At 40.3% G+C, this 13,485-nt stretch overlaps 1 protein-coding gene across 3 annotated transcripts in view; it reads right to left on the bottom strand.

Moving 5' to 3' along the window:
* Positions 1 to 1,107: 1,107 nt before the first annotated feature.
* dpf2 (D4, zinc and double PHD fingers family 2) overlaps positions 1,108 to 13,485 on the bottom strand; it is a 36,581-nt gene continuing 24,203 nt past the window's right edge. For 2 of the 3 annotated variants that reach the window (XM_034178563.1, XM_034178565.1), the window contains 6 exons: positions 9,561 to 9,602; positions 5,847 to 5,981; positions 5,585 to 5,716; positions 5,376 to 5,488; positions 5,170 to 5,251; positions 1,108 to 1,705 (listed from right to left, as the gene is read on the bottom strand). In XM_034178563.1, the coding sequence (XP_034034454.1) occupies positions 1,623 to 1,705; positions 5,170 to 5,251; positions 5,376 to 5,488; positions 5,585 to 5,716; positions 5,847 to 5,981; positions 9,561 to 9,602 (587 nt within the window). In that variant the 3' untranslated portion in view covers positions 1,108 to 1,622. The remainder of the gene's footprint in view (positions 1,706 to 5,169; positions 5,252 to 5,375; positions 5,489 to 5,584; positions 5,717 to 5,846; positions 5,982 to 9,560; positions 9,603 to 13,485) is intronic. The other variant, XM_034178564.1, reaches the window with a different exon arrangement.

Here is a 13,485-nt window from a genome sequence, read left to right as displayed (position 1 = left end):
TTGACAGTTATCACTTAAAAATGAGTCATCATAACATGACATCACACTTATGTAAACTTTGCAATTAATCTGTGACGCCATTCTTAATGTTAACAGCTACATTCAATTCAAGCGTGCGCGCGTTTGAACCGTTTCCTCAAAGCTACGTAACTGCTGTCAGAAACACCCGGCAAAACGAGTGCTCTGTTTTCGGCAATCCCCGTAGCTGTTTGCTGTGAATGCCATATACTTTGAGACCAGTCATGGAAGTGCACAAAGCAATCCCGGTCTATCATCTTATCATTTCTGTGCGACATGTCCTTGAACTGGAGCGCAAGTAGAGTTTATCCCTCTGCCTTCGGCCAATCTCCCCACAGCATGTTTAAAATACTGTTTCTTTTTGAGGTAAAGTTGCTGCTGTAGCTTCAGCGACAATTTATATTAGCCTTTTAACCAATACAGAAAAAACATTTGGAAAAAACAACTCTCCTTTGCAATATAAACTAACATATTTAACATCCATAAATGTTGCCGCAGCCTCCTATCTCTATAATGTATCTATAATTAATTAAAAAAAAAAAAACAAGACACTACAGCACATATCTGGCAACAGAGCATAACCGTTTCCCTGCATCGTTCAGGAGCTCTTATTGCTTGTACATCAGTGAATGACCATCTATCTGAAAGGTCGCATTGCCCTCCATTACATTCAAATCATTTACACGATGAAGTGGGGCTGTTCAAACTGCTAGAACACAGCATAAAAGGCTTTTCTAAAATCTCATCTCATGGTGGATAAAACAGAATTTTTATTTCTGATGGTCAAATAATAATTGGTACAATATGATGAGTTTCCAGGGCGACACAGTAGGGTGTGCTGTAAAGTGGATTATCATTAGAAATGGCTTACCAAGCCTGACTGAATTGTGCCATGGAGCTCAGGTAGCCACTAGCATGCAGCAACTAAGGACTCTGAAAAGCACCAGTTAGTATTTTGCATTTATGGATATTTGATCAGTGGTTCTTTTTGTGGGATAGAAAAATCATTTATTCTCAGCAGATCTTCTGACTTCTATCAACTAATTGAAGTCACCCCAATATCAGCAGTGCCATCAATGAAACTATAGATTTTTACATAATAATAATAAAAATCATAAAAAGGACTTTTCTGTTGTCCAGGTTGTATATAATTCACACTGTTATATATGATAGAAATGTATAAATATTACAAAATGTCTTTCTGATGCAGTGGCATGCTGCTGAATTCCAACGAGCCCCATTGAGGCTTCAATGAAAAATGCTGCACTTCGCAGGAGAGATGATGTTTGAGCAACTTTGTGTGCGTGCATGTTGCCAAAAAAAAAGAGGGCTGGGGGGATGGGGGGGGGGTGGATAAGTGATGAACCGGCAGTTTGTGGTTGTAATTCAGCACTGCCTAAAGTGTCTGAGTGACAAAGAGGTGAAAATAAAGATGTGTTGGTCTGAGGCTGAGCTGTAACAGTCATATCTAAAGAGAAAAGAGGCCAGTTCGGTTCACTTTCCTTTTTCCTACATTCTGTCTGGTGAAAACACGACCTCAGAGGTCAGCTTGTTTGGGGAGTTTATGGTTCCTGAAGAGAATCCACAGTGCGGTAGTGGGGCTCTCACAATGGTGGTGCATTTGGGTTCTGGTATATGGACGCCTTTTCTTTCAAACGGTCCAGACATAGATGACAGCTCCAGCTCCCTGGTACCAAATTAGGATTAAAAACAAAAATCACAAGTTAGACTTTTCATTGAAACAATCTAAAGTTTAATCTGCAAGCAGTCTTAACTTTATATCTGCCTTCATGAAACAGTCGCCTGCGGACCACTGATGGTCTGTGAGCAACCCCTAGTGGTCCATTAGTATAATGTAAAATATCACATTTTGAATTTGTATATTCTATCTGAAAAGTGATTCTCAAACCATTTAAAAATGACCCCAGTGTCTAATAGATAAGCACACATGTACACATGGCATCCGTAAAATTCTTCTTCTTACTTATAAGGTTTTGAATAATCAGGTCCCATCTTATCTTAGGGACCTCGTAGTACCATATCACCCCAATAGAGCGCTTCGCTCTCAGACTGCAGGCTTACTTGTAGTTCCTAAGGTTTGTAAGAGTAGAATGGGAGGCAGAGCCTTCAGCTTTCAGGCTCCTCTCCTGTGGAACCAGCTCCCAATTCAGATCAGGGAGACAGACACCCTCTCTACTTTTAAGATTAGGCTTAAAACTTTCCTTTTTGCTAAAGCTTATAGTTAGGGCTGGATCAGGTGACCCTGAACCATCCCTTAGTTATGCTGCTATAGACGTAGACTGCTGGGGGGTTCCCATGATGCACTGTTTCTTTCTCTTTTTGCTCTGTATGCACCACTCTGCATTTAATCATTAGTGATCGATCTCTGCTCCCCTCCACAGCATGTCTTTTTCCTGGTTCTCTCCCTCAGCCCCAACCAGTCCCAGCAGAGGACTGCCCCTCCCTGAGCCTGGTTCTGCTGGAGGTTTCTTCCTGTTAAAAGGGAGTTTTTCCTTCCCACTGTAGCCAAGTGCTTGCTCACAGGGGGTCGTTTTGACCGTTGGGGTTTTACATAATTATTGTATGGCCTTGCCTTACAATATAAAGCGCCTTGGGGCAACTTTGTTGTGATTTGGCGCTATATAAAAAAAAAAAATTGAATTGAAATTGAATATTCACAGCGCTTCACTTTTTCGCATTTTGTTATGTTACAGCCTTATTCCAAACTGGAGTAAATTCATTTTTCCCCTCAAAGATTGACTCACAACACCCCGTAATGACAACATGAAACAAGTTTTTTTCTCAAAATTATTAAAAAAAACAAAAAAACTACGAAATCACATGTATGCAAGTACTCACACTCTTTGCTCAATACTTCGCTGATGTACCTTTGGCAGCAATTTCAGCCTAAAGTCTTCTTTAATATGATGCCGGAAGCTTGGTGCACATATCTTTGGGCAGTTTTGCCCAGTCCTCTTTGCAGCACCTCTCAAAACTGGTCGGCCCTAATTAACCACTCTGTAAGTCTGATGCGGAAATTTGGCAAACTTTCATGGGCTTTTTTTCCTGAAATATCAGACAAAGAATTTTTTTTTTTTTAAATATATACTGCCCCCCCAGCGTACTAATAATGCCCCCCCAGCGTACTAATAATAATAATAATAATAATAGGGATGTGTTGGGACGTCATCGGTTAATTAGAGCCGACTCTCAAAACACCATCAGGTTGGATGGGGAGCGTCGGTGCACAGCCATTTTCAGATCTCTCCAGAGATGTTAAATTGGATTCAGGTCTGGGCTCTGGTTGGCCACTCAAGGACATTCACAGAGTTGTCCTGAAGCCACTCCTTTAATAAGTTGGCTGTGTGCTTAGTGTCATTGTCCTGCTGAAAGATAAACCGTCCCCCAGTCTGAGGTCAAAAGTGCTCTGGAGCAGGTTTTCATCCAGGATGTGTCTGTACATTGCTGCATTCATCTTTCCATCAATCCTGACTAGTTCCTGCCACTGAAAAACATCCACCACCATGCTTCACTGTAAGGATGGTGCCTGGTTTCCTCCAAACATGATACCTGGCATTCACACCAAAGAGTTCAATCTGTGTCACATCAGACCAGAGAATTTTGTTTCGGGTGCCTTTTGGCAAACTCCAGGCGAGCTGCCATGTGCCTTTTACCAAGGAGTGGCTTCTGTCTGGCCACCCTACCATACAGGTCTGATTGGTGGATTGCTGCAGAGATGGTTGTCCTTCTCGAAGATTCTCCACAGAGGAATGCTGGAGCTCTGAGAAAGTGACCATCAGATTCTTGGTCACCTCCGTGACTAAAGCCTTGATCTTTCAGTTTAGACAGGTGGCCAGCTGTAGGAAGAGCCCTGGTGGATCTGAATTTCTTTCTTCTATAGATGATGGAGGTCACCGTGCTCAGGGGGGACCTTCAAAGCAGCAGATATGTTTCTGTACCTTTCCCCAGATTTGTGCCTCAAGACAATCCTGTCTCGGAGGTCTACAGACAATTCCTTTGACTTCATGCTTGGTTTGTGCTCTTGTCAACTGTGGGACCTTATATGTAGACAGGTGTGTGTCTTTCCAAATCATGTCCAATCAACTGAATTTACCCCAGGTGGACTCCAATTAAGCTAAAGAAACATCTCAAAGATGATCAGTGGAAACAGGATGAACCTGAGCTCAATTTTAAGTTTCATGGCAAAGGCTTATACATGTGATTTATTTTTTTTATTAATAAATTTACAAAAATCTTTAAAAAAAAAAAGTCACTGTCATTATGTGGTGTGTATCGAATTTTGGAAAAACATAATTTCATCCTTTTTGAATAAGGCTATAACATAAAATGTGAAAAAGTGTAGTGAATACTTTCCAGATGCACTGTATTACTTTCATTATTAACTGACTTCATATACAAAATTTTGGGGGGGCATTCGAAGAGTTATGTGGTTTGCAAGTAATAAAAAAGTGGTTCTTGTTCTAAAAAAAAAAAAAAAAAAAAATCTGAGAAACACTTTATACCAACAGAAAGAAAATGGTTTAAGACACTGTGATATGCAGCAACATTTCAGTTACTCATGTTCTGAAACAGCTATAAAATATTTTAATGCAACCACTTTAACATCACCTGTCTCAGGTTTTTAAAACTACGTAACAGCACCATGGGCATGAAAGCAAGAAAGGCTACAGCAGTCTGTTTGGCCCCAATTATTGAAGTTTGGCAAATTTTGCCTTTCCTGTGCAATTCCAGAACACACATGTGTGTGCAAGTTCTGTGCAAATCAGAATGGAGAAGGGGGGCGAGGAATTAGATAAGAAATTTGACTTTTGACTCGACCTTGACTTTTGCCAAAACAAACCCTTCAAAAGGCAATTCTTGGGTTGATATTATCCACATCTCAGAAATTGGCCAAAGGATCTGGGAGGAGTACAGTATGATGATGAAATCAGCCTTGAACTTAACATTAGCAGTGGCTCTATTGCAATCACAACAAGCAGCTTCAGGGTTCTGGTATTCTGTATATTTGGCTATGCAAACTTAACAGTCTCATGTTTTTGCTTTTCAGGCTACATGGTTCAGTTTCTTTGGCGTAGTGTTGACACTTGGCCTGGAAACTAGTTATACAGATCAGGTGTGGTGTAAACGTACCCTCTGGAGGTTCTGACATTGGTGGGTTGAGACAGTACATGTGGTAGCCTCTGTCACAGTCATCACAGAACAGAAGTTGATCCTTTAAGAAATAGGACAAAAAAAAAAATGCAGCAGCCTTCAGCAAACAGCTTAAAACAGTTTTTTTGCTGGTTTGTTTTTTTTTTTTAGTATAACCCGTGTATACATGTAGAGAAAATACTCACATCGTTCTCTGAGGTGCCACACATATTACAGCACTTGCACTCTATGCACTGCCAACGGTACGTCTTCACCGCCGCCATCATTACAGGCGTGAATTGCAAACAGGAAGGGTGACCTGCCAGCACAAAGGTTATTTTAGCACTTTACTCCCACTTTGACAGCAATATCTATCCAAGGCTGCCTTTGCTTTGCTGTAGCCTTCTTACTCTACCTGAACGTCCGCAGTCAGAGCAGGACACCAACTCTTCCGACTGGCCTGTCTTGTGGTTAGTTTTGGAGTCTCCCAGGCAGAAATCACAGTAATTATTGGGCAAAGCCAAACCATCTGGTCCTTTCTTAGGAGCTGACAAGTGAGGTGGAAAAACAAAGAGAATTCTCTTTCAGTCCACCACGTTGACACACGTCCCAGCAGTACACAGATCACAGCTATCCAATTGTGACAACTCAGTCCAGTCAACGACCACTACACCTACTTTTTGGCTCCTCTGGCAGTGGCAGCGGCTCATTTATTTCCATTTCCTCCTTCTCCTCGCCTTCTTCCTCAGCCAGGTGGGAGTGGGCGTAGTGGTAGCTCAGGCCAGGGCGGTTCTTGTAGCGTTTTCCACAGACTGCCACCAAAACAACAAAACACAATGTGTGTTGGTTAAAAGAAGAAAAGTTAGTAAAGTCGGAAGTGCACAGTGAGTGATGAAAGCACTGACAGATGAGCAATGAGTTAATTTTTACTGCAATCCTGAATATTTTTAATTAAAAACAAACACAGCTGCTGAAAGGAGTAAATTACTCATCCTGTTTCCATCTTCCAGATTATGTCAGACTCATGATAAAGTCATTATCTTAAAACTTTCCTTTTTGCTAAAGCTTATAGTTAGGGCTGGATCAGGTGACCCTGAACCATCCCTTAGTTATGCTGCTATAGACGTAGACTGCTGGGGGGTTCCCATGATGCACTGTTTCTTTCTCTTTTTGCTCTGTATGCACCACTCTGCATTTAATCATTAGTGATCGATCTCTGCTCCCCTCCACAGCATGTCTTTTTCCTGGTTCTCTCCCTCAGCCCCAACCAGTCCCAGCAGAAGACTGCCCCTCCCTGAGCCTGGTTCTGCTGGAGGTTTCTTCCTGTTAAGAGGGAGTTTTTCCTTCCCACTGTAGCCAAGTGCTTGCTCACAGGGGGTCGTTTTGACCGTTGGGGTTTTACATCATTATTGTATGGCCTTGCCTTACAATATAAAGCGCCTTGGGGCAACTGTTTGTTGTGATTTGGACGCTATATAAAGAAGAAATTGATTGATTGATTGATTATAACCAAAGAGGTTAAATTTTATACCTCAGTTTGCATGTACATACAATTACTCAAAAACTAAAGAAACAGTTTTTTGATAACTTCCCTCCATAATACATGTGTCTCAACTGAGTGAACTGTTGGCCTTTTGCAGAAGTATCTGCTGTTTGTTTGTTTTTTTTTTAAACCTTTCTTGTGTCCATGATGAACAAAATTTATCAGATTTTTTTTTGTTAAATGATCAGAATTTCACTGAATTCGGACACCCTATGTAAGTGTAGCTTGGAAAAAAAAAAAAAAAAAAAAAACGAATTAGAGTATGATCGGGCTTCACCAAGACCTCCCCCTGAGGACTACCCACTGTACTAAACAGAGTAATGCAATTTATTATCACCTGGCAGTTGTAGATTTTTCTTTTGTCATATCTCTACTCTAAATAAACCACCCAGAGAAAAACACAATCTGGTCATCATACATTCCAGCTTTAAATTTAAAGGTCCTGTGACACCATGACAATTTAGACAGCGTATCCCAACCATATTAAAAAATGCTGGCATATATGTAATAAGTTATGGGTAAGTTTTTTTTTTTTTATAAGTTAAGAGCACGTTGAAGCTCCCCGATATACATCCTAATACGATGAGCTCCTTCAAAAATTTTGGGCATACTGAAAATTTTCAATGCATGCCCGCGTATGACTCATACGTGCCGCAAATGTGGGACACAAGTTGTAAGTTTTGTGACTGTTGGCACACGTTTCTAAGTCTAAATACGTCCATTAATGCTGGCCATTGATTGGCTGAAAGCTGCAGCCATCATGTGGACAGGTTGTTTTATTCACACACGGAGCAAATAAAGTCTTGCCTGTTCATTTCAGTCCAATTCACCATCACAGTCTGACTGACACATATCCACATAAAGCTCCTGATTTTCTAAAACCACATCTGAAAATACTTTGTCGTGGCTGGAAACATAGCATTTTAGAACAAGTCCTTCGGTGGTCTTTCCTGCTCCAGCTGCATTTCCAAGAGGATGCCACAGCACTCCATTCATTCACGGCAGCGTGTACCACAGCCAGTTTAATTTTCATTCTGTACACAATGAAAATGGTCCAGCATAAAATAATAAACTAATGTTAAATAACTTTGTTTCTGTCCCACACCACACCATGCAGTATCGACCCGAACCACTCAGTGGAACCAGCGCTATCGGCAAACACTTGTTAATCGTCAAGGTATAACAGTTGCATTAACTTATTAAATGTACATCAGCATATGCCAACTTTTTTTTTCCCCCCCATACGGTTGGCATACACAGGCTAAATCGTCAAGGTGTGACAGGGGCCTTTAAAACCATAACTGCCAATATCTTATTCACTGTAATCCTAGTGTGGTAGCGTGGTTAGGTCGGCACCACAGCTGATTGTTTTTATTTCTAAATGCAGTATCAGAAGACAAAAGACATGCTTCAATGAGTATTTCCTGGATTATGTACCAAAATCAACCCAACACTAAGATAGATAGCCATGATACAAATTTACCAGCAGGGGGCGCTTGGTGCATGAGTGAGCATTGTTGTTTATTATTACCTACTTTCTTCAGCATTAAAACCCTAATCCCACCCCCCACCCCCCTTTTTTTATTAACACTATACGACATACAACATCCACTTTTATGCCCTGATGTGGTTCAAAAGTCTCAATGTGATGAAGTGGGAAGCCAACAGAGAAAAACACTTCAGAACCAGACAGGCATCACTGGCTTCCATCGTCTGTGTCATAACATGCCACAGGAATAAGAACAGGGAAAATAGAGACTACGCAATGAGGCAACACTTGGAGCAGCCATGCATTTAGTGCCGAATAAAGTCACACACGTGCAGTCGGGAAACAAGATGTATAACTGGAGCACTGTGATCATCAGACTTCTGCCCGATTAACACGACCTCTGTGGTGGTTCTCCAGTCCCAGGTAAAACTGGAGATACACTAATAAATGTGCTTTCATTTCATTTCTCACAGAGTGAACATAAACATTATTTTACAATCAGTCATCATCAGATGCACAGTGGCTCTAAACTTTAGTATGTCATGTTAAAGGGCAGTGGGCTGGGGTGGGGGTGTGCTAAAACCCAGCAATTAAAATGAGTATTTGTGAAATGAAATTATCAGTGGAATATTAGAAGCCTGTGGGAAAAGTTACAGAGACACATCGGGATAAAACGTCATTTCTGGAGGTTTTTGAGAGAAAATGCTTATTTCACTTCCTCACTTTTCCTCCCAGTCAAAATGCTTTCCACAAAGCTTAGCATCACATTTTATTCAACTGAGCTGAAAAAGGGATCCCTTTTCAGGTTCAGGTCAGACTGTCATTCCTCACAAAGCAGCAGCTGCCAGGTGACTCTGTCCTGCAGCAGCCAGTATGACCCTCAGGAAAACAGGACTCCTTTAAAAACTGAACCACATTTGAGGAATTTCTAAAAAGACAAACATTAAACTAACAAAAACAAAGAAAAGCAGAGGTAGCAGTTCATTCATTCAAGATGCAATGGAATGAAGCTTGTGAAGAGGTGATGAAGAAAAATGCAACAATGCAAACTGCACATTAAAGTAGTGAGACAAAAGACAAAGACGGGGGAGAAACTGCAAAATCAGATGTGCAGGTAACAGAAAATGTATTTTAAAAGTGCAAAACAAAGGGAAAATTCTGGCTAAATTCAGCTTTCACTAATTTCTTTAGCTGGCTACAGCTAAAAACAGGGGATAGTCATATATCATATGCCCCTTCTGTTCTAAAGATGGGTAACAGCACTTAAATAAATTAAACAAAAAGTCTAAGTGGTAAGAAAAACACAATAAAACAGGCACTGAAGACAAAAGGCAGGCTGAAGTAACAAGAGACATATACCTCTTTCAGAAGATTTTGAAATATGCTTTTGTTTGATAGGGTCTGAAAGAGACGAGAGAAGAAGAGAAAGCACAGACAGACTCAGACAGACCTGACAGATTCAGTCAGTGGTGGGCACAGCTAACCAAAAAGTTAGCTTCGATAACAGATAATCAGCCAACTGAAAAGTTATCTTTTATAAAGCTAAATCGATAAAGAACCCAAAAATTTATTGGAAGCTACAGATAACCGATAACTTCCAGCATTGTCTCCTGTACACTTGCAACTACTAACAAGCTGATTTTGAGTTTTAACACCAAGATCGCTTCTGGTAGCATCAAAGGTGACTACAGACCCAAACAATGAGTCAGCACTTCTGGCTTGTGCGCCCTGCCTACTGCTGGAAACTTTTGGTTATTACATGACTTCCAGCAGCGATGCAGTTGACAGGAGCAGCGAAGCTCAACTCTCTACAAAATAACAGTGTCACCGTGAGGCGGAGGTCTTGGAAAATAAAGCAGTGCTGACTTATGGATTGGTTTATAAATAAAATTAATACAGATAGAATAACTCCATTAATGTCAATTCAAAGTTAAAATATAACATATCTTTTAATGTTGAATAATGCACTAATTCTGAACTTTTGGAACAAAAACAGACAGACGCCAAAGGGATGATGAGTAAAATGTGCCTCCACTAACACTGATTGTTGACTCATTCATTCTATGTAAAAAAAACAACACGTTAATGTGAGGTGTGTGCTGGTGTTTACATATAAATGTGCTTTTATAAAATATGCCATTTTTAAATTTGTAAAAAAAAAAAAAAAAAAGCCAAGTTGTAATTCGATAACCGTCTGATATAACCGGTGTCAAAATAATAGAACACTGCCATCTATTGGTGCCCAGGCGCTCAGTACTTAGGGCAAATACTGCCATGAACACTACTGGCCAGTAGATGGCAGTAGAGACCATGAAAACTTGCCAAAACAAAATTCGAGATAATCAGTGTCTGCTACGTTTAAGGGCCCTGTCCCACTGGGGAGAGGATTAATTGCACATGAACTGAATATACAAAGTACGGGCGTTCGTTGTTGTCCGCAACAAAAATGGCCAAAAATGACAAATGTCCCAGTATGAATATATATATATATATATATATATATATATATTAATAATATATAGCGAATATATGATGAACAATCACAGCTGTATAACGCATGTAGTGAGGAAACGGATCAGACACATTGCGATTATCATGGCAGTATTACGGGTGTATTATGATTCATTGTGCACGTGTTGCGCATGCACGGCATCTGCATTGTGGTCATAAATAAAGTGCACTCGGGCCGTCGGCATCACTATTCACACCAACAATACAGCCTCTGGAGCATTTGCTGGACTTGGACAAGTTGATTGGAGTAAACAAGCAGTGAACAGGGCAAGTGGTGACGTCAGCGGATCACATCAGAGCGCAGCTCGTCTGAACGACTATAACAAGAAGTTAAATCTGTTATAAACATAGGAATAAATACTGTAACAGCTGCAGACAAGAAGAAGAAAAAAAAAACATGCAACTGTTTTATCAAGCCTTGACAATGTAAACAAGTCAAATAATAACCTTTTTAGAAGGCTCAAAATGCTTTCTGCAGCTGGAGACGTTCGCGCGCGTGCAGCTTCCTCTGATTCAGGAGGTGATTAGAGCTGTTTTCAACAGGCAATTTGCAGAATAAAATGATTAATCCACCACGAAATAATTATTTTATATAGGCAGCATCCAGCGCAGAGTGAGTGGCAGCCAGTAGAATGGCGTCCAGCTGTGAACACAGCGCATCTGATTTGCATCCGCCGCAAATCAGATGCAAAGCAGACGTAATAAAAACGCTTTATTTCCAGCCAATCTGTATGCAGTCGCTACAACTTATTTTAGTTCCTGATGTGGACATGATGGGCACGCAAAATATCAGCTTTACACACTGTCCCAGTCTGCTGCCAAGCCACAAATCCCTGTCAGTTGTGGATATCAGCAGATGATGGCGAATATACAGCACATAGATTATGTATGGAGTATGTAAGGCGGATGTCATCCGCAGCCAATATTTTGTGCAGCTCAAAAATCCTGGCAACGGAAAAACGTGCCTCTGCGGAGAATTGCGGACGTGTGCGGGTGTCGGCCAACTCATACAAGCGTTTCATGCATATTGTGGATGTTAAGCGAATATGAGCCAATTTTGTGCGCAATCCATACACAAATCCTCCTAAACGCCAGTGGGACAGGGCCCTAAGATGCTTGGAATTTAATAAACACAAACTGATTTTCAGACATCTTATATATATATTACTCTGGAACAAAGACAACCAACAGTGTTTGACATAAGCAGGACACCAAAAGCAAACAGGCATCGATTGCAATGATTCCAATTGAAAATAATGGAGAAACAACCTGAGCTTCTTCTGGCATTTTTACATAAAACAATCAATAAGAACGTCTATAAACCCAGGGAATATATTCACAAGAGTTTTAGGCACAATATACAAAGAGTTTAATGCTGTTATCCATGTGGAGCCTGATCAGAGCGTCTCAAATGCATTTCTTCTGTCGTGAATGTAAGAGTACCCATAATACACTGGGCACAGCATGTCCACACTAAAACCTTCAACATTAGTGCATTACTTTAAAACTAAAACATATATCTGATATTTTCACTTTAATAAAACTTCAGACGTGATGTTAATTTAAATAACTTGTCTGAAATTAGTTTGTTAAATTTTTAACCATAAGTTAAAACTGTATGCCTGTGGATGACTTGGGTGATATTGCCAAAGTATCAGTATGGGGTCAAAAGAAATGAGCTTTATTCATTTTTGTGACCAGTTCTCCTTTGCCTGCAGAGGATAGAGCGATTTCACCACAGACTAAAACAGTTAAATGTGGTCTATTAAACATTAGATCTCTCTCTTCTAAGTCCCTGTTAGTAAATGATATAATAATTGATCAACATATTGATTTATTCTGCCTTACAGAAACCTGGTTACAGCAGGATGAATATGTTAGTTTAAATGAGTCAACACCCCCGAGTCACACTAACTGTCAGAACGCTCGTAGCACAGGCCGAGGCGGAGGATTAGCAGCAATCTTCCACTCCAGCTTATTAATTAATCAAAAACCCAGACACAGCTGTAATTCATTTGAAAGCTTGACTCTTAGTCTTGTCCATCCAAATTGGAAGTCCCAAAAACCAGTTTTATTTGTTATTATCTATCGTCCACCTGGTCGTTACTGTGAGTTTCTCTGTGAATTTTCAGACCTTTTGTCTGACTTAGTGCTTAGCTCAGATAAGATAATTATAGTGGGTGATTTTAACATCCACACAGATGCTGAGAATGACAGCCTCAACACTGCATTTAATCTATTGTTAGACTCAATTGGCTTTGCTCAAAATGTAAATGAGTCCACCCACCACTTTAATCATACCTTAGATCTTGTTCTGACTTATGGTATGGAAATTGAAGACTTAAAAGTATTCCCTGAAAACTCCCTTCTGTCTAATCATTTCTTAATAACATTTACATTTACTCTGATGGACTACCCAGCAGTGGGGAATAAGTTTCATTACAGTAGAAGTCTTTCAGAAAGCGCTGTAACTAGGTTTACGGATATGATTCCTTCTTTATGTTCTCCAATGCCATATACCAACACAGGGCAGAGTAGCTACCTAAACTCTGTGAGTGAGATAGATTATCTCGTCAATAGTTTTACATCCTCTTTGAGGACAACTTTGGATGCTGTAGCTCCTCTGAAAAAGAGAACCTTAAATCAGAAGTGCCTGACTCCGTGGTATAACTCACAAACTCGCAGCTTAAAGCAGATAACCCGTAAGTTGGAGAGGAAATGGCGTCTCACTAATTTAGAAGATCTTCACTTAGCCTGGAAAAAGTCTGTTGCT

Source organism: Thalassophryne amazonica, chromosome 9 (assembly GCF_902500255.1).
Source record: "Thalassophryne amazonica chromosome 9, fThaAma1.1, whole genome shotgun sequence".
NCBI lineage: Eukaryota > Metazoa > Chordata > Actinopteri > Batrachoidiformes > Batrachoididae > Thalassophryne > Thalassophryne amazonica.
The sequence above is the reverse complement of the archived record's forward strand: the minus strand, read 5'-3'. Positions and strand labels throughout refer to the sequence as shown.